Source organism: Lemur catta, chromosome 13, assembly GCF_020740605.2.
Source record: "Lemur catta isolate mLemCat1 chromosome 13, mLemCat1.pri, whole genome shotgun sequence".
NCBI classification, from domain to species: domain Eukaryota; kingdom Metazoa; phylum Chordata; class Mammalia; order Primates; family Lemuridae; genus Lemur; species Lemur catta.
Genome location: NC_059140.1, coordinates 20,597,335 through 20,619,061, shown reverse-complemented (window position 1 = coordinate 20,619,061; position 21,727 = coordinate 20,597,335). Strand labels below are relative to the sequence as shown.

Genomic DNA, 21,727 nt, shown 5'->3' with positions numbered 1-21,727 from the left:
TACTTTATTCTACAGTTATATCAATTATCCTACAAATGTGCACAGAGGAGCTGTTACCAACGAAGTTGGTAAAAACTAGCAGAACTAAACAGGTGAATAAACTTGTAGAAAAGCAGAAACAAGCTCATAACAATTTAACATTCTGGATCTACATTAAAAGATCAGTTTATGGCGCATGACTGATTAAAGGATTTTAATACAACAGCATGAAACAGTTGTACAGGACTCTTAAGTTTTGCAATTCCTGAAGACTGTGTAGATTAACTCATGGCTAAATTGAATATGGGGTTGACTGATAGCTGTCAATCCAACAAACAGAGCCAGCTATCCAAAAAACACATTCAGTTCTCACAACAACCCTATAAGGTTTTTTCATTACAATCCACATACATCTTATGAAGGAAGAGACTCCCCGAAGTCACACAACCAGATAATCAAGTAGTGAATTGACAGAGTTTGGATTTCAATCAAGAATTTGACCTCAACTACCTGTGATTATAAGCTTCTTGAAAACAGAATCCACATCTTAATCATTTTTACATTCCTATAGTATTTTCAGATTAATGGATCTTGGTCATTGTATACAATCTTACTAAGATTTACTAAAACATGATTTCAAAAAATCCCACTTCACCATTACCTCCTAAATGTACATGCTATAGTAGTCATGGCTCCATCCTTCGCATTATGTATTTCAAGAAAATAATGCTATAATTCACATTATACTCTACTCAAGGAAGCCTGCTCACTGAGCAAGCTAACAGTGATGCCCAGCTTGTTGCAAGCCTGCCATGAGGTTTACAAATCTCCAGCTTAGCTGACTTGTAGACTGGATCACTCTGTCCTTACCAGGCTTCCACATCACTTAAGCCCTCTCGTGTTCTGGCTCTGTGTAATCTCTGTTTTACAGCCTCCTCCTCACGTTCCAAACCTGATCAGGCATTTATGATATCAATATCTAACCCTCAAAGGAGCTCTTTCTTTAGGCTGGTTCACAATCTATTCCTACAGACAGGAAGCCTTATTTTTTAGTTTTCAAAAATATTCTGCTTTTTCAAATATTTCTGACTTTCTTGGATTTTCAGAGAAACCTCTGATTCCTGTCCTTTTCATGATAAGATGCTACGGGGCAAAGGCAAATTAGAAAGGCATGGGCCATGACTTGGGCATGACATTTGATATTCATGAGCTTCACTTATTTTTTTTAAAGACTTGATGTTTTTGGAGCAGTTTTAGATTCACAGTCAAATTGAGAGAAAGGTATAAAAATTTTCCATATACCTCCTGTTCCTACACATGCATAGTCTTCCCCATTATCGACATTCCCCGCCAGCGACATACATTGGTTACAATCAATGAAACTGCATTAACACATCATAATCACCAAAGTCCATCCTTTTCACTAGGGTTCACTCTTGGTGTTGTACATTCTGAGCCTGGATAAATGCATAATGACATGTATCCCCTATTATAGTATCATACAGACTATTTTCACTGCCCTAAACATCTTCTGGGCTCCACTTATTCATCCCTCCCTCCCCTACAACCCATAGTTAAAACTTATCTTTTTATTGTCCTTATCATTTTACATTTTTTAAGGATGCCACATAGTTGGAATCGTACAGAATACAGCCTTTTCAGAGTGGCTTATTTCACTGAGTAATACGCAAGTAAGGTGCTTTCATGGATTGGTAACTCATCTCTTTTTAGCACTGAATAATATTCCACTATCTGGATGTGTCACAGTTTATCCATACACTTACTGAAGGACATGCTTGCTTCCATGTTTTGGCAATTATGAATAAAGCTTCTGTAAACATCTGTGTGCAATTTTTTTATGTACACTTATGTTTTCAACTCCTTTGCGTAGACACTCAGTAACACAATTGGTGGGTTATATGGTAAGATTATGTTTAGTTTTGTAAGAAACTGACAATCTTTTTTCCAAAGTTGCTATAAAATTTTGCATTCCCAGCAACAATAAATGAGAGTTGCTGATGATCCACAACTTCACAAGCATTTGTTGTCAGTGTTCTAGATTTTGACTATTCTAGTAGGTGTGTAGTGTTATCTGATTGTTGTTTTAATAAGCCTCACTTTTATCCATACCATTAAAGGACTGGCCTAAATATTTAAGTTTATCTTTTGGGTCTAAAGTTTGAAGGTCTCTAACAATCAATTTTGTAATATTTAAATTACATAGTGAAAGAAAATTCCACTATTTAATTTCCTAAATTGAAAGATGACATAAAAAAGAGTCCCAGAAACTGTCAGATCTAATATCAAAGAATTTATCACTAACCAGTTATAAGAATTCTGCTAAGCCACTTCAACTTTATCTAAGTTCCCTCATCTGCAATAAAATAGATTAAAAGACACTGTACTTTCCCAGCAGGTTCATTCTCAGGAAAATATGTGATAGCATTCTAAATTATTTAAAGATGTTCCAGGATTGGAAACTTTAACTTATTACTCAAATCATCATCTGTTAATTGCTAAATTTTAGATTTTGGAGAATTTCTAGTGCAGATGTTCTTAATCTGGGGACCATAGACACCCAAGCTGTAGTGAATAGGATTCAGAGAATTTGCAAGCTACAATGGGAAATCATACATCTTTATTTCATTCATCACCTACTGAAGTTTAAAATTTCCTTCAATTATGAACAAAAGTAGCAAATTACAGCAGTATCATCAATATCTAATACTTTGTTATCAATAAAAATTATAGATACTTTCACAGTATATTTAACTATTGCAGATATCTCAAAATATTTTATTTTCATCACTATTTAGATTTGCTAGTAGATTTTACTTCATGTATTAATTTCAAAAAGCATATATATCACTACATCTTTTTTAATTTTGAAGACTCAATTTTAATATAATTGCTTTCTTTAGCATATTAATTTTGTGCATTTCAAAATGGGTTTTTAGAAATGTTGAAGTCAAAAGATTCAACAGGCTGGCAAGGGGTGAGATCTACGGCAAAAATATTTCTAGTTTACAGGTGATGAGATATGGCAACATCCTCACAGTAGCACATGCAGGTAGCCACAGAAATTTACCTGCAGTCAGATTTCCTGAGTTTTGACAAGTGTCCTTTCTACCATGCCATGCCTTCTCCATAAGTCTCTGCAATGGACTGAGTATGTTCCCTAAAATTCCTGTGGTGAAACTTAATGGCCAATGTGATAATATTGAGAGGTGGGGCCTTTAGGAGATGATTAAGTAATGAGGGCTGAGCCCTCATGGATGGAATTAGGGCCCTTATAAAAGGGCTTAGGGGAGTGGGCTAGATCTCTTCCACTCTTCTGCCATGTGAGGGCACAGTGTTCTTTCCTTTTGTACTTTTTAACACTTCCACCATTTGAGAATGAAGCAAGTGAGAATGGCTTTTATCAAAAAGTCCCCAAAACAACAAATGTTGGCATGGATGCAGAGAGATAGGAACAACTCATACACTGCTGGTGGGACTGCAAACTAGTACAACCTCTTTGGAAAGTAATATGGAGACATCTCAGAGAACTAAAAGTAGAACTACCATTTGATCAAGCAATCCCACTACTGGGCATTTACCCTAAGGAAAAAAAGACATTTTACAATAAAGACATTTGCATTTGAATGTTTATGGCAGCATAATTCACAATTGCAAAGATGTGGAAATAACCCAGGTGCCCTTCAATACATGAGTGGATTAATAAAATGTGGTATATCTATACCATGGAGTTCTTCTCAGCCACAAAAACAATGGTGAACTAACACCTCCTGTATTATCCTGGATGGAGCTCGAGCTCATTCTCCAAGTGAAGTATCACAAGAATGAACAAACAAGCACCACATCTACTCACCATCAAATTGGTACTAACTGAGCAACACTTATGTGCATATATGGTAGTAACATTTATTAGGTGTCGGGCAAGTGGGAGAGGGGAGCAGCAGATGGGTATATTCATACCTAATGGGTGCAGCACACACTGTCTGGGGGATGGGCACACTTGTAGCTCTGACTCGGGTGGTGCAAAGGCAACATATGTAAACTAAACGTTTGTAACCCTATAATATTCTGAACTAAAGAAAAATAAATAAAAAAATGAAAAAAGAGAATGAAGCAAGAGGCCTTCACCAGACACCAAATGCTGATGACTTGATCTTGCATTTCCCAGCTTCCAGAACTGTAAAAAATAAATTTCTGTTCTTTATAAATTACCCAGTCTCAGGTATCTTGTTATAACAGCACGAGGGGACTAAGACAGCCACCATTTACAATGCCCTTCTTATTTGAACCTATAACGGTATTTGGGCAGGAAAAGAAGAACTTCAAATTGACAAAGTATAGTATCTTCTAGACACATGTATTTAAAATTAAAACAAAAGCATCAGGTATTTGAATTGCATTACCTCTAATGGAAAAGTTTACGTAGGTACACTGCTTCTTCAGAACTCTCAGTTCCCAGAGACAAGTGTTCCTAAAACCACATTACCAACAGACATTGATAGGGGATCAGAGGAGTAAACTCATCATCTGGTTTTATCTAAATGGCCACTGAAAGCAATACAAGGCAGCAACGAGTATTTTAAAGGGCAAAGGACCTATCACTGACATAGCTAAGGAATTTATTCATTAAACAGGTTCTTTCCATGTCATAAGCTATTGGATGAAATTATGAATGTTTCCACTTATTTATAATAGAAGTCGTGTGACTCTTACAGGCCCAGCAAGTGGACAGGCAACTGAACACTTGCTACAAAAACCGTGGTTCCCAGAGCAGAAGCTGGAAGCTGGTCAGAAATGAGGAATCTCAGTTCCCATCCCACAACTACTGAATAATAAGCCCATTTTATCCAGACCTCAGGTATACATTAGAGCTTAGGAAACCTTTGTCCAAGGAGCACTGGAGCTGGAACAAAAAGTGTGTGTGTGGGGGGGGGTAGAATTTAAACGAAAAAATATGTGAAATAAAATAATGCAAAAACATAGTTTTGTGACTTTAAAAAAAGGTATCTTCACTATTTTTTAACAGCTTGAAGCATAATTTATATACCATAAAATTCACCTTTTAAGGTTACAATTCAATGAGTTTTAGCAAATTAATACAAACATGCAATCATAACCACAATTCACTTCAATCATTCTGAAAAGTTCCCTAGTGTCTCTTTGCAGTCAACCCTCACTTCCATCCCTGACCCCAGATAACTACTGATCTGGTTTCTGTGTCTATAATTGTGTCTTTTGTGGAAATGTCATCTAAATGGGTTCATATAATATTTAGTGTTTTGTGCCTGGCTTCTTTCTCTTAGCATGATGTTTTTGAGGTACATCTATGGGAATCAGTAAATAAGGAATTCATTCTATGGATACGCCTCTTTTTGTTTGCCCATTCACCAGGTGATAGACGTTTGGGTTGTTTCCAGTGTTGGGCATACTATGAATAATACCGCTATGAACACTTGCATAGAAGTCTTTGTATTTCCACAATGGTTTTGATAACTATTAATCAGCAATCCGATTTGCAAGTAATGTGTAAGTAAAAAAAAATGAAACAACAATGAAAGACCCAAACAGACTTATTAGTGTTCTTGGTTATTCTGGCAATAAGTATATTTGTACTAACAAGGTGGGCAACTTTTCCTGTAGAGAGACAGCCCCATGCTGTCAAGTAGAGGAATAAACGTTGTCGTGTAACTCCACAGGAAGGTTAAAGGAGGAAGGACCTTGCTACTAGAGCTGGATGCTGATATCTGGGCTTGTGGAAAGAAAGAAGAAAATGTGGATGTTTACATTAAGCATCCATGTTTATGGGCAATTCTCATAACTGAATTGGTGTGATGAGGAGGTGAAAGGAGTGTGGAATGGATCATTAAGTCTGGGAAACAGATGACAGATATATGTGAAAGGCAGGGGAGGAAAGGCACTGAGGAGGTAATTTTAAGATGGAAGATAGGCTTCCTAAGAGTGAACAAGTATTAGGTCTTTAAATAATTCTCACTGACTGGGTAATACAGCACCTCTGGGGTCCCAATCACAGAGAACCTCCAACAGCCCACTGATGCCTGCCTGGGATTCTTTCACCAAGCTGTAGCTACCAGGTACTGGAGGCTGCTCTTAACCTTATATTTTAAGAAGCACTGAAAACAAGGCCAGACTGGAGACACTTTGACAAGGATGCCACGCTGATGATTGACGGCCACTTTTCACTGACTTGATGAGCTAGTTAGCACACCCAAGATGCTGACAGTTGCAGCTGGGGGAGGCTGGCGTAGCCACTGGGATAACCTCGTGTACATTTCTCCCGAGCACTTTGCCAAGAAGTAACTAGATGTTTCCAAGTGTCCAAGTGTGTAAAAGTCAAGAATGACGTGGGAAAGAAACTAAGTCATGCAGTGCTGACAGCTGGCTGATGGGTTATGAGCAAGAGAAAGGGATAAGCCCTCTTAACCACAGATGAGAGGAATTTCATCTGAATTAATGCAATTGAATTCATGCCTTCATTATTCTGGCATTATTGCGAAGGCTATAAAAAAGTTGGCTTACCTGAAATCTAAAGGGAGATTTAAGGTTGAAAAGTTTTATTTAATACTTACCTCTTTGACTTTTGGAACTTCTTGCTCTCCCTCCCCTACCTAAGACAGGATTAAAAATTCACCTAAAAATGATATTATACAGTTGACCTACAAATAACATAATATTAACTTATTCCCTAAAATATAATTACCTGGGTCACTGTTTTGATCTAAGTCATTTAATAAAACAAAATTATTATAAAAAGCCCTACAGCTACAGAGATCTGAAAAAAAATTACACATCATAAACAGTACCTTACTTTGGATACAAAAAATTCAGCTCATCTCAGCATGATTTTTGCATATTTTAATGAGGAAAAATATGCTATTTTTGTGCTTCATTAACCTTCTTATACCCTCATGAATAAGTGTAATTGTATAGATGTCTGATTACACAACTCTTAGTTAAAAGATAGAGAAATCCAACATATTGATTATATTATTTACTTTTATCAGAAAATAAGTTACACATATTCACATAGAGGGAGTATATTTTTAAAATCACCCTATTTTCACAACACAAAGATAATCACTGTTAACAATGGAAAAATTTCCTGTATTGTAATGTTAAAAGTATAATTGTTACTTTGCTAAACTCAACTTCTTTATCAATTTTGACTCATTTTTTTAAATCAATTTTGGGCAGGTTTTTAAAAGCTATGTAAGACAATTGTTTTCTTCTGCCAAAAGAAATGCTTAAGGCCACATCTCACTGACTTCTTTCTCTTGTCTTTAAAGCATTTTGTGAGAGGACTAACACAGTGTCCTTGCTCAATTGTTCTGAGATCTTAAGTAACTATTTCCCAAAATGTACATGAGCTAATCTGTGGTTATAATCTTCTCTTAGCATTACGGGACCCGGTTTCTCAATGAGCATCTAGAATACTGGCAATGTTCAGGCCGTACCCACTTTATTTTATAGTCATTTCTTAAGAAACCCCTTTTTTTCTGGTTCACTTTAATAAATAGATGTGAGGTTTGTCTTCCGATTAATTAATTAACAAAGAAGCTTTGAAGTACCTGAAGCATAAAGAAATAAAGAAAAATACCTGAATAAAACTTAAATACAAAATTTGCTCTAAAATGTAAACACTAATTACTTATTCAGGACTTCAAATAAAAATACTGACATGTTATTCAGAAGAGCAAAGCACAATCAGTCAAACTATATTCTTTCTGTCCAATATAGCTTCAGGAACACAATTTTATTATTACTAATGCTATTACTTGGTTTTGCAGTATCTTCTTTGAAAAGGCACTTCAATTAACCTTTTATTTTTAATTTTAATTCATTTTCTCTTTTACTGGTGAGAAGTTGGAGACATGAAAAGGTTAAATTTAGTCTCTGAAGTTCTGGGTAAAGGTGCTCTTTTAAGTAACGCTGCCTGACTTTCTTCCCATAAACTTAATCAGCAGTCTGGACGCCACTAGGATTGAGCCACTGCATGAACATGAGTTCATATAAAACAGAGAAAATGAGCAAAATTTGCCTAGAAAAAGTGATAGTCTGAGAAACATTTCTATCCTTTGATCTCCTAGAGAACTGGTAGCTATGGTTTTGGTTACTGAAACAATAAGAGAGAAACAGATTGTAAAAATACTACCATGTACAATTGTATAGAACATAAGTGATCTCAACAAATTATAAATCATCCTTATTATTCTTCACTAACTTGCTCTTTTGTTCCCTCGGTCAAGGCGCATTTATCGAATGCTTGTTATACATTTGGAACTGTATGAAAGGCTCTTGGAAAGTCAAAGTGACTGAAACACAAACCATGACTTGAAGATGCTCTAACCAAGGGAAAAATACTTGTTGACATTTGAAACCTTGACATTTGAAACCTCAATAAAGATTGAATCTACTAAGAATATTCTGTGTCATACTGTCAGGAATGAAATATTAGTTTTAACTTCTTTTGTTATTTTCTTTAAACTTCTTTAGGTGGAAATGTTTCTGGACCAAACCTAAACTCGGTAATTCTGATAAAGGAATTATTTCCAATTGATACTTTCTCTATCGGTTTTTGCCCTTCTAAAAGACTTGAGCTTGGATGCCTGCCAAAGCGGGTCCTCTCTCTGTTAAATGGGATATTTTGAGTAATATTTTCCATCCTATCTTCTGCTATTCCTCCAATTTTCTTACAATGGTGTAAGGTCATTGAAAAATATGTATGTGTGTGCTGTAGCCGACCGAAGCAAGACTGAAACCAATGGGCAGTGTCTGTACAACCATAGTGTTAATTTGAAATCTTTGTGGTTTCTTTTGGTTATCACAAGTACACTATTAAGTATTTGGATGGTTTGGAGAGTTTTATTAATATATATCAATAGGTATCTTGAGAAGGAGTACAATCCACTAATATTTCCCAATGAATCGTATTTCTAACCATTTCAAAATAGTTTATAATCTTTCAGAGAGTAATATAACTTAGTCAATTTAAGATAAACAAAGCCCTATTTTTACCAAAGGAAGTGGAACATGAACCTTTAAAATGCAATGATTCCTATACAGAGCTCAGCCCACCTGATTTTATTTTATTAATAGAACTTCCAGTTTGCCTATTTTTCCCAACATCAGTTCATCTATGTATTACTATTCTGTTACTCCTGGTCAGAAATCACTTCTTTATTCACTTATTCAGCTTCCTTATTTTGAAGCTCACTGCCTAGGTTACAATCTGGGTCCTCCGGAGCAGTAACCAATTTAAAAAACAAATCCGATAGCAGTCATTTGTTGAGCATTTACTACACGCCAAGTTCTTTGTGCTCACTCATTCTTCATAATAAGCGAAGAAGGTAGGGATTGTTTACTCTAAATTTAGAGGAGGGGAAACCAAAGCTTAAAGAGTTTAGAAAAGTCACTAATACCACAGAGCTCTTAAATTAATTGAGGTGTTAATTTGTGACAAATTAAATAATCTAAAGAAGAGCAGCAAGGAAACATAGGTCAGGGAAGGGGGTGATGTAGATGAGAGAGGGGGAGAAACAGCCAAGATTCTTTTCTTTATAAGGAAGATTTTCTTTTTCTTGAGATAGGATCTTGCTCTGTTGCCCAGGCTGGAGTGCAGTGGCATCATCATAGCTCATTGCAACCTCAAACTCCTGGGCTCAAGTGATCCTCCTGCCTCAGCCTCCCAAGTAACTGGAACTACGGATGTGTGCCACCATGTCTGGCTAATTTTTGTATTTTATGTAGAGATGGGGTTTCACTGTGTTGCCCAGGCTGGACTCAAACTCCTAGTCTTAAGCAATCCTCCTGCATCAGCCCCCCAAACTGCTAGGATTACAGGCATGAGCCACTGGGCATGGCCTTATAAGCAAGATTTATTTTTCTAAATGAAAAATCAAATAAACTCAACTGAAAGCTCCTGCAGGCAGCATGGATTAATCCAGAGGTTCCTTATGATAACCATGCATAGCCGTAGGGCATCTTGCATCAAAACTAGGTCCAGAGACTCAGTGTGCATAGGAGAGAGATCCATGTTTTAATAGGGAGAGAGCTATTAATATCTTCAATTACTTTCTAGCTATCAATAATTTAACTTACAAATAAATAGAAAGGAATAACATAGCATAATTTTGGTACTTAAAATAAGGATGTGAAATTGAATTTTTCAAGTTATTTCAAAATAACTGCAACATCCATCATCAGCTTGATTTCATTTCTGACATCAAAAAAGAAGGTATTTCCTCTTTCAAAGCTATTTTAATATGGATTTTTTGAATTTTTGTGAAGATACATGATAGATCAAGTGCAGGTCTTACAATGAGAGAGAAAACATGCCTGCCTTTATGTCTTCTATCTTTGCAGATTAAATCCTAACTTTTGCCCAGACAGTCACCTCTCTGATGTTGAAGCCCTCCCTGATGTATGTCACCAACAGATGTTCCAGGGAACAGGCTATATAATTAGAAAAAAGGGTATACTTGAGCCTCAACTTTATATTCATTGTTGTTGTCGTCTAAGATCCACAAGCTTTTGGCAAATCAACTTTTCCTAGCTATTTCTTGGCTGACAGCAGGTGAAAAGATTTAAGATGAGAATTAATTACGCTGATATAAAGCTACCAAGGGACATGCCTGTGAGAGTTGCTCATTGGCCCCAAAGGATATAAAATGTCAGAGAAACAGCAGCAGCAATATATCAATGAACCAAATGTTTCTGATGCTTGACAAAATACATTATATCAATAAAAGATGTTGTGTTCTGTAATGAGACTATACGAGAAAAGAATTTTAAAAACACTTTTCAGCAGATATACTATTTAAAACAAGGTTTCCTTATGTATAACACCAATGGTGAATAGATCAATCCTGTATAATTTTTAATATTTTTGCTATTAAGAATGAGGGAAAGTAGATTAAAATAAAATAAATACTGGTTAATAATAAAACTAAAATTATGAAACTGGGCCAAAATTAACATATCTAAGGGGAAGGTTAAGACTTCATATTCTGTTTGTACTTCTGAGCTGAATTAAGACAGCAAAATCATAGTTCATATTTAAGAAGAAAAGGTAAGTTTGGGTTAAAAGTACTGTGTTTCTCATACTAAAAGCTTATCGAAATATATTATTTTTTCATGTCAGTGGAGAAAGTATTATATCTATGGCAATGCAAGGGTGACTGTGAAAAGAAACATTGAAAGTGCTTTTTTAGTCTATGATCACACTCCTTTTTTCTATTCAATTGAAGTATAACGTATACATTTTAAAGTGCCCAAATATTAAGTTTATAGCTACCCTACAGTGTATACACACACACACACACCCCAGATCAATAAATAAAACATTTTTAGCACTTTAGACTCACTTATGCTTCCTCCTAGTCAATATTGTCTCCCAGAGGTAACCACTATTCTGACCTCTATCATAAAAGATTGGATTTTGAATGTTTTTAAGTTTCATGTGTAATGACCATTCCTCATGTATTCTTTTGTGTCTGGCTTCTTTTGCTCCTTATTATATCTGTGAGATCCATTCAGGTTCTTGTGTGTATCAATAGTGTATTAGTTTCATTGCTGTGAATATATACAATTCTATAGTATGAATATATTACAATTATTTATACATTCTACTATTCATGGACATTAAAGTTGTTCCAGTTTGGGGATATTACTCCGAATGCTGTTATTAATATTCTTGTATATGTCGCTTTAGTAGAAACAAACACATCTCTCAGCTATACACCCAGGAATGAACATGTTATGCTTTTCTTTTATTATTATTTCAGAATATTACGGGGGTACAAACATTTAGGTGCACATGTTATGCTTTAATGTATATACATGTTTAACATTAGTAGACCTTGCCAAATGTTTTCATAAATGATTATACCAACTGACATCCCAATAGCAATATATGAGAGTTCTCTCTGTTCTACATTATTGCTAATACTAAGTATTTGCAATCATTTTAATTTTAACAATTCTGGTGGGAGTCTAGTAGTATCACTTTGTAGTTTTGATTTATTTTTGATGAGTAATGGTGCTAAGCACCTTTTTATAAGTTTATTGTCTATTTGGATATCCTCTTTTGTGAAGTGCTGTTTCAATTTATTTGCCCGTTTCTAAGTAACTTGTCAAGTTTTTTTGTTGTTGGTGTTTCATAGGCTTTTCAAATATTCTCAGTATCAGTATTTACATACAGCTTATATTAGAAGAATTGTGAGTAAAATAAACTAACCTTACTTAACATTTCAGTCTGAAAAAAGCATAGTTTAGTTAAAAAATCATATACACAAAACAACTTCTGATTCATTTAAGCTCTCCCGCTGGGTCTTTCACAGGCAAGTCGGTTTCCCATTGAGTCCAGACCAGCTAAAGACGCACCCACAGGAGAAAGGGGGCCAGCCTCTCCTTAACAGGTGAACAACAGCATCTGTATCTCAGGCTGGACCAATGTCCATGAGCTGAGTGACTAAGCATCAAGGCTGGCTTCCCTCGTAGTTCAGAAGGCCAGTTTGTTCATCAGCAGACAAACTCTGGAATCCACCTCAAATCCATGCAGGTTGTTGGCATCACCCTGCAGCCTCATGAGCAGGCCCCCACAGGACACATAGGCAGAGAGGCCTGTTGCTGCTTCCGTAGGAGTTTCGTCTCCCTCAATCCTGTGCACTTTCCCATACATCACATACTCAAATTGGTCAGCCCTGGAAGGCCTGTCATTGGTGGGGTTGTATTCACCATAATCCAGGGTACCATCTTCATACAAGGTAGTAGCTATGACCAACAGGAACTTATCACCCAAGTCTACAAGGTAAATCCGGATGTTTACATCTAAGATGAGATCTGTCTTGAAAGATTCACTCTCACAATGCAGTCGAGACACTCGGTCAAATTTCTTGCCCTCGGGGTCAATGTCTTTCACATCAAAAATATAACCAAACAGGATGCCCGCCATCGTGAGGGGAGCCAAGAGAGAAGAAGCAGTGCTGAGTACACGACCACCACTGCGGGTATGCGCACCTCCTCACGTGGAGAAAAGGAGAGGAGGAAAAAAGCAACTTCTCCACCTCTGCACACCCCCGAAGGCCTGGCTGCTCCAGGAGCACCTCCCTGGGGGAGCTGTGAGGAAAGGAAGGGCGTGAGCTCTTTGTCAGACATAGGTATTACAGGTATCTTCTCCCAGTCACTACCTTGCTTTTCATCCTCATAATGCTCTTTTAGCGAACAGTTCTTAGTTTTAAGAAAGAACTAAGAACTGATCAATTATTTCTTAAGTGTTTAGTGCTTTTTATACACTGTAAAAAAAAAAAAAACTTTTTCTACTCCATGATCATGTAGATATTCATTTATGTTGTTTTTTTTAGAAATTTTTCTTCTGAAAGCTTTGTTATACCCTTTTCATTTGGGTCTATGTTCCTATTTCAACTTAGTATGCATATATTGTGTGAGATAGGGCATATGGTTTCTTTTTTCCCCCACATAGGTATACTATTGATTTAACATCTTTTTATTAAAAACACCATTACATCCCCACTGAACTGCAGAAATGACTTTATTATAATTCAGAAAACCATATATTTTTGAGATCAATAGTCTATTCCATTATTAAATTTGTCTATTCTTTCGCCAAAAGCACAAACTATCTTATTGCAACATCTTCACGGAAGTCCTGAGATATGTAATATGTCCTTCAAATTTTTGGTAAATATAACTGGCATTTCCATCCAAATTTTAGAATCAGCTACAAAATTTCTACAAAAAAACTACTTGGATTTTGATTTGGCTCCTAGTGGATCTTTACATCAATTTGAAGAGATGTAATATCCTAACAATATTGAGTCTTCAATTCATGACCATGAATATCTCTTTCTATTTATTTGGATATTCCTAAATTTCTTTCAATTATGTGTTGTGGTTTTTCAGTGCTAAGATTTGGAATATTTTAGTTAGATTTAGCCCTAGATATTTCATGATATTTGGTGGTATCGTAACCAGTATTTATAAAGGTTCATTATTTACTTGTTCATTGTTTTTATACAAGAAATAGAGATTATTTTTGTATGGGGACTTTGTATCCAAAAACATTCCTCAATTTAATTATTCTAATAGAGTGTTTCTGGAATCTTTTGGAATGTCTATTTTCGCAATCATACCATCTGCAAATAATAACAGTTTTATTTCTGGTTTCTAATCTTCATACCTTTAATTTCATTTTCTTTACTTCATGCACTGGCTGAAACTACCAGTACAGTAGTGAATAAAAGTAATGGTATTAGACAAACTTTTCTGTTTTCAATCTCAGTAGAAATTATTGAATGCTTTGTTGAATGGGATGTGAGCTGTTAGGTTTTATTATAGAAACTTTTTTATTGTATGAAAATAGTTCTCTTTAATTCTCATCTGTAGTGAACTTTTACTTTTAAATTAATGTTAAATATTTTGTTTTTAAATTTTTTATGGATACTTACTAGCTGTACATATTTATTGGGTGCATATGATATTTTGATACAAGCATACCATGTGTGGTGATTAAATCAGGGTAACTGGAATATCCATCACCTTAAACATTTATCATTTCTTTTTGGGGGGAAAATTCCAAGTCCACTTCTCTAGTATTTTGAAATATACAATAAATTATTGTTAAGTATAGTCATCCTATTGTGCTACTGAACACTAGATCTTTTATCCCTACTATTTAGCTGTATTTTTGTACCCATTAACCAAATTCTCTTTACCCCCCTCTCCCCACTACTCTTCCCAGCCTCTGGTAACCACCATTCTCCTATCTCCATGAGATCAATTTTTTAGCTCCCATATATGAGTGAGAACATGTGATATTTGTCTTACTGTGCTGGCTTATTTCTCCTAACATAATGTTGTAGCATGTGTCAGAATTTCATTCCTTTTTATGGCTAGATAATATTCCATTGCATGAAATACTACATTTTTGTTTATCCATTCATCCCTTGATGAACTTTTGGGTTGTTGCCACATTTTGGCTATTTTAATAAAGCTGCTATAAACATTTTTATTCAAGTTTTTATGTGCACATAGGTTTGCATTTCTCTTGGGTAAAAGTGTAGGAGTAGAATTGCTGGGTCATATGGTAATTCTATGTTTAATTGTTTGAGGAACTGACAGTTTCAAAGCAATTGTTCTTTAAGCTGTTGTTCTCTCTCTCTTTCTCTCTCTCTCTCTCTCTATCACTTGCTGTGTGTGTGTATGTGTGTATACATACATGCACACATACACACACACACATATATATATTTTTTCTCTGTGTGTATATGTACAATTTTAAGAAATATATTATAAATCCTATGAGATATTACTTTTATTTTTAAATAATCAATAATCTATTATATTTATGCATACATGGAACATAATTATTGTTCTACATAACTCTATTTTTCTTTATACCTCTGTCTTGTTATGTGCTTCCATGTAGTGATAATTTTCTTTCATCTTGAAGAATTTCCTATAATATACTTTGCAGTGAGTTGATGGTAAAGAATTCACTCAGATATTATTTGTCCAAAGTCTGTAAAATTTAATTTTGAAGAATATTTTTACTCATTGTAGAATTCAAGATTGACTTTTTGTCTTTTAATACTTTAATGATAATTTTCTTTGTTCTTCAGGATTAATACTTTCTAGTAGGATGTCAGCTTAAGTTTTATTTTTCATCCTTTGCCATTATTTCTTCCAGCTGCCTGTAAAAATTCTTTGCTTTGGGTTTCAAATATGCTTTGGTTTTAAAGATGATGGGATTATATGACTTTTTTTGTACTTACTCATCTTGGAATTTTCTGAGCTTCTTACATCAAACTTTTTATATCACGTATTAATGTTTTTTTAAAATTTTTAACCAGTTTGCTCAGCCATAGTCTCTTCAATTATTACTTTGCTATTCATTCTCTCCTTTCTTGAGATGATGTCATTGTTTTTGTTTGATTTTAAAATTACTATGCCATTTTCTTCTATAGTAAATGAATATTTGATATTAAAATCATAAAATGATTTTAGGATTGTGATATTTTGATGTATAATAAAAATATATTTGGTCTTAGTCCCAGTTTCCCAGCCCACGGCTCCTGAAACCCTTGAAATATCCAACATGGTGTGTCTTTTTGTGTGCAATTGAGATAACTGGTAATGGGAGCTCCTGGGTAGTCTTAGCACGGGAGCTGGTTGCCAGAAGAATCAACCATGTTAGTAGAGGGTTGTAGTTTTCAGCTTTAACCCCAACCTCCAAGGTTAGGAGAGGGACTGAAGGTTGAGTTGATCACCAATATGATCAGTGATGTAATCAATCATGCCAACATCATGAAGCCTCCATGAAAACCCAAAAGGACAGGGTTTGGACAGCTTCCAGGTTGCCTAATGCATCCACATGCTCCAACTCCCCAGGGACATCATTTAAAATATTCTTCGTAATTAATCCAAAATAGTAAATAAAGTGTTTCCCTGAGTTCTGTGAACCATTCTAGCCAATGATATAACCAGAGGAAAGGGCTATAGGAAACTACAATTTATAGCTGGTTGGTCAGAGCTTCCATAGGACTAAACTCACAAATAGTGTCTGAAGTGGGGGGCAGTCTCATGGCATTGATCGCTTAGCCTGTGGGATCTGACACTAACTCCAGGAAGATAGTGTCAGAATTGAATTGAATTATAGGACACCCAGTTGGTGTCCACCAGAGAATTGCTGTGCAGGGGGGAAAAAAGACATCTGATGTCAGAAGTAAGACTGTTGACAGTATAGTAAGAGGAGAAATGGTTTGTTTTCTTCTGTTACACAAGAATTTCAGCATAATTCTGAGTCTGTAACTTTTACCAAACTGTTATTATTGAAAAAGAGGGGACATAAGAAAATACCATTAATTTTGTCTCTGCATTTCTAATCTTTGCCAACTATTTACAAAACTAGAATAGATTGTGGTAACTCATATCCTACCTAAATATTATGGTATAATACTCGTCCTATGGTTAATGCTGCAGGAAAATCCACTCTGATATAAAGTATGCACCCTGAATCAGACTGTGTGGTGTAAATATCATCAGAATATATTATTTATCCACAAAACCTACAGTAGATGAATAAATGCTTTTAAAATACTTTGAGAAGATACAAGTGTCTCAAGCTATTTGTAAGGTAGTCATGTGTTTAACTTGAGATAGTTCCAGCCAAGAAATAAGTCACATTAGAACCATATCATGAGGATTGTAAGGAGGTTGAATCTGACATTTCCTGACATGAACATAAAATTCTAAAAATAAGAATCATATCACATATATCCTTAGAAGACAATACACAGAGTTCTCTAAAAGTTGGTTTATAAGGCTTTTGCCATTCAATTGTGCAATACTGTTATTATGTATTAATATTTGTAACACACATCCTGTTTACCAAATCATAATCCAGTTTATATATATACACAAATATGCATATCTATGTAAATTATATCTATTATTTAAAGCTGCTTCTATTACCATTTGAGAGGAAGTAAAATAGAACTTATATATTTCAAAAATTAGAATTTTTTTCTCACAGTTAAAACAAGCAGTCATGAATATATTTATCTTTTAGTCTTGTCTTCTCTATCATTTTCTCAGTGTTCCAATAATTTAATACCCTTTTACCACTAAATTCTCCATGTCTCACAGGGACACCTAACAATAAAGCTTTATTCAGAGGCATAGTCTACAGAAATGTAATAGGCTGAGTCTAATTTAATTCATTTGTCCCATTCTATCACTAAATACTCATATAGACATACATCAAATTTTGAGTAGCCAGATCATAAACAGATAACCAATGAAATAGTTTTCCTATTTAAATCTCAAGCTTTTATTGTTTAATTAATATTTACTTAAAAGAATTCATCACCTCAAACTTCCCATGTCCCATATGCCAGGCTCTCAATTTTTTTTCATTAAAATGTAATATGTGGAATGGAAAGAACACAGAACTATCTTATATTGTTTCAAATTAAAATAAACAGAAATATCTCATTTTCTTATGTAGTAACATCTACTTACTGGTAGTTTTACCTTAAATGGTATATATAATTTGATGCCATCTTGATAAGTAACATAAAATTATTTTTAAAAGTATTCCAAATTTAGTCTATATTTAAAATTAGGCATGAAATTTTTAGGTAAGAGAGTCATCTTCAAATATTTCTGCAACATGTATAAATTTAGCATAGTGAGAATCTAATAAGCTAATGCATAGTAGTACTCCCTGTGGCTTTTCTGACACCTAGCACTTCAGAGTTAGCTTATGAAATAACCAACTGCCTCAGTATTCATGGAAATAACTACTAAAGACAACATTGACACAGAGGTGTCCTAATCTTGTGAACATTTATTAAAATAGTAAATCTTACTTTATAAGAGAATTAAATAATATATTTACATGGTTATTTATATTCCTAAGAAAATAGCAGCATCCAATTAGACAAGAAAAAATTTTCCATTTTTCTGTCAATACATAACAAAATCATACATAGAAATTTCCATTTTAAATGCTAACTTTAAGAGAATTAATGTTTAAAGAGCATATGTCATATTTTAAAAATAGATTTTGTATAGCACTAGAAAATGTCCTTCTTTACATTTAAAATGCACATAGCTTGGTATTGCTGATAAAATAGTTACCAGATGTACTATATTGACAAATATTCAACTTTTAAAAAATGTAATGATCATAAAATATTATATCAACCTCTTACTGTTCTATTAGTTGGGCATTCCAAACTAAATGTGAGTTTTTATATTTATATTTTAAAATATAGTCTGTATCATTCTTATTTAAAGCCACCTAAGATTTGTTTTCTATAAATTTTTTATAAGTACTTTCTAAACTTTTTATCTCAAGAAAGAGTAAGTGTTTTCATAAGATATAAAAAATACCTGTGGAACCATGCACTGAAATTCATTATTCCAATTATTTTTGTGTTTTATTTATAAAGAAATATTTGACAAAGAAAATGATATTTTTTGTTTTGGGATTTTTCATAACTCAGATTGTCTATGAGTTTTAGACCATTCATGGAAACCATAATTATGAAATACAAAATTTATAATCACTGTTCACTTAGTTGAAGTAAAAACAAATCATAATTTTTCACTTTAGTTTCATTGATTGAATCACAATCACAGTGATATAGATCTTTACTACTATAAGACATCTTCAACTACTTAGAGACATTAACTTCAATCATTAGAGGTAAATTTAAGCAAATCACCTTCAAATTTGGCTAATTACTAAAAAAAATATGTCTGATACATTGCTGTGCTCACTCTAGGAATGCCAAGACAGATTTCAGTGTCATGTCTGAATTATGAAATCTACTCCTTTATTCTCCCAAGTATAACTCATTCAAATAAATAATTATACATTAAAAATAACACACATATCTTACATCTACACACATACATATACATATATTATTCTGATTTTTAAAAATAGAACAATAGCCATGATGAGATGATTTGCAATCGTTTTAGTGCAGTAGTTTCAGTACCTACTACATATCAATTTGCAGACCTCAGTATGTCCAAAATGCTGATAGGTTTGCTTCTACATGGCCGATTCAGGCACAGTACAGGAAAGTATTTCTGTAACGCTGCTCATTGAGAATTGAATATGGTCATTGGATCCTGCCTCCAAGTCATTTAAAATGAACATACCATCCCTGGTAACAGTTTTTGTGACCATATGATACTCATTAACTGTCGAATAATTCCTAGAGCATTTCAAAGGCTTTAAAATGAAGCAGAATTTTTTTTTTTTTTTTTTTTTTTGCAAGGAGATGAGGGAAAGCATGCCTCGTGCTGTTTATGAGTTTACCTGATAATCAATGTTGTCATGATGAAGTTTCCAAATTGCGGACTGAACAGGCATCCCGTATCCTTAGTGGTCACACAGAAGAGTTCCACACGTACACAAGGCCAACACTGATGTTTAGATTAGATCCGTAATAACCATGCTATCCTGCTTGGATGGATTTAATCCATGGATTAATTCAATTCCATACATGCTCTAATTTTATTCCAATTATGCTTGCTGGGTTGAGATAAAAATACCTCTGGCTTTAAAAAAACAAGGAACACGTTTAAAAAAATTCTCTACTGATTTGCTTTGCTTGCATTTATTTTTATAGATGTGCTCAGGAAGGGAAAGCAAAGAGAACTAGCTCCACCTTAGCTCTCTCCCACCTTTCCTGTCCTCTCATTAGAAACTCATTACCAGTGTCACACTAGGCGTTGGAAACCCCGATGGCAAACTAAGTCAAGGTCAGGGAAACTCATTTGTGGGTTCTGCCCCTCAGGGTCTGTAACTGCTGTGTTTCTGGTGTTTCCAAATTTGAGATTTTGCTATTTATCCCTGGGCTGGGACATAGATCTAATTGTAGGTGAGCACTGACATCTAGGACAACAAAAAGCAGAATCAAGGAATACTACTATTTCCATCCAAAAGCTTTTACAGAAAGCATAAATAAAGTAAGTTGGGAAAGCAACCAGCTAGCTCACAGCCAGTCCAGCTATCACACATCCCTGTGGGGGATGCACCTTTAAAGTCAGGTGTCACACAGCAGGGTGATGCCAACTTTGACTGAATTTGTGTGAAATCTGTTCCATGCAATACCGTAATGTGTTATCACAGGTTTCTCCCGAGTTTAATTTACAAAGAAGCACCAACCACAGTAAGAGAATAAAAATCGTATAATTACAAACCCTGGAAAGAAGAGTCTTTATAGTGATTTAAAAGGTAATGGTTTGCATTTCTCTTGCACCAACGAAGAGCACATTAGCCAGTCAGTCTTGCCAAACACTCTTCAAAGTGTTCACTCTGCAACTGTTCTGGAGGGATTGAGAACAAATACCCCCTGTTTAAAACCCATTTCCAGCATCATCATTAACAAAAAAAAAAAATCCATGGTTCATTAGGGGAAGTGATGACCCAGGAATAAAGTAAATCCCAGGATCTGTTAGAGTTGGAAGAGTTTCAGAAATAACTGCTTTGACTGAATGGCCTCATGACTAACTCACAGCAGACTCTACGAGGGAAACTTTTCAGCATCTTATTTAATCTTCATAACAAATACATGCAGTAGGCTCTTCACCTCCATTTTGCAGGTTCCTTCAATGAAACACTGAATAGTTAAGTGATGTTTCCATGATCTTTGAGCTAATGAGGACTCTGACTTAGAATCAGACCAAGTCTGTAGACTTCCTTTGCACTGGAGCACAGGCACTGGGTGGGGACAGGTGGGCCATTGCTCCCGCCGCTTACTCCCTGGGAGATCTTAGGCAAGGCACTGAACCCCTGTAAGCATCAATTCTCTTACATGTAAAAGATACTCAATAGAGTTGTGGTGATTGAAATGAAACAATAGCTGCAGTAGAAACCTGTGAAAACACATATTTTGGCATGTAGAAGTACAGTCCTACCTTTTAATTTTTTCTCCACATCATTATCATCATTTAGGAAAGGTTTTGATATCATCTGGATTGGGGAGAGCGGCAGCAGAAATAGAGAAACTGTTGTGATGGAAGATAGAAGGGGGAAGACGCCAGCAGCGCCAACTAGTGGAAGATGTTCCATCATTTGCCAAGTGCCCTGAGGAGTGCAGGTCCCTCCCTGGTGGGCCAGAATTTTACAGCTGCAACAAGTGGTTCCATCACAAGACAAGGATTCCTTCAT

General features: G+C 35.0%; 2 protein-coding genes across 2 annotated transcripts in view; both read right to left on the bottom strand.

The window, feature by feature from the left end:
- FGF14 (fibroblast growth factor 14) overlaps positions 1-21,727 on the bottom strand; it is a 201,351-nt gene that overhangs the window by 86,951 nt on the left and 92,673 nt on the right. The gene's annotated exons all lie outside the window — the stretch shown is intronic.
- On the bottom strand, positions 12,493-12,967 carry LOC123648789 (DNA-directed RNA polymerases I, II, and III subunit RPABC3-like). Its single transcript, XM_045566626.1, has one exon. The coding sequence runs from the start codon at positions 12,965-12,967 to the stop codon at positions 12,515-12,517; it is 453 nt and encodes a 150-aa protein (XP_045422582.1). The 3' UTR covers positions 12,493-12,514.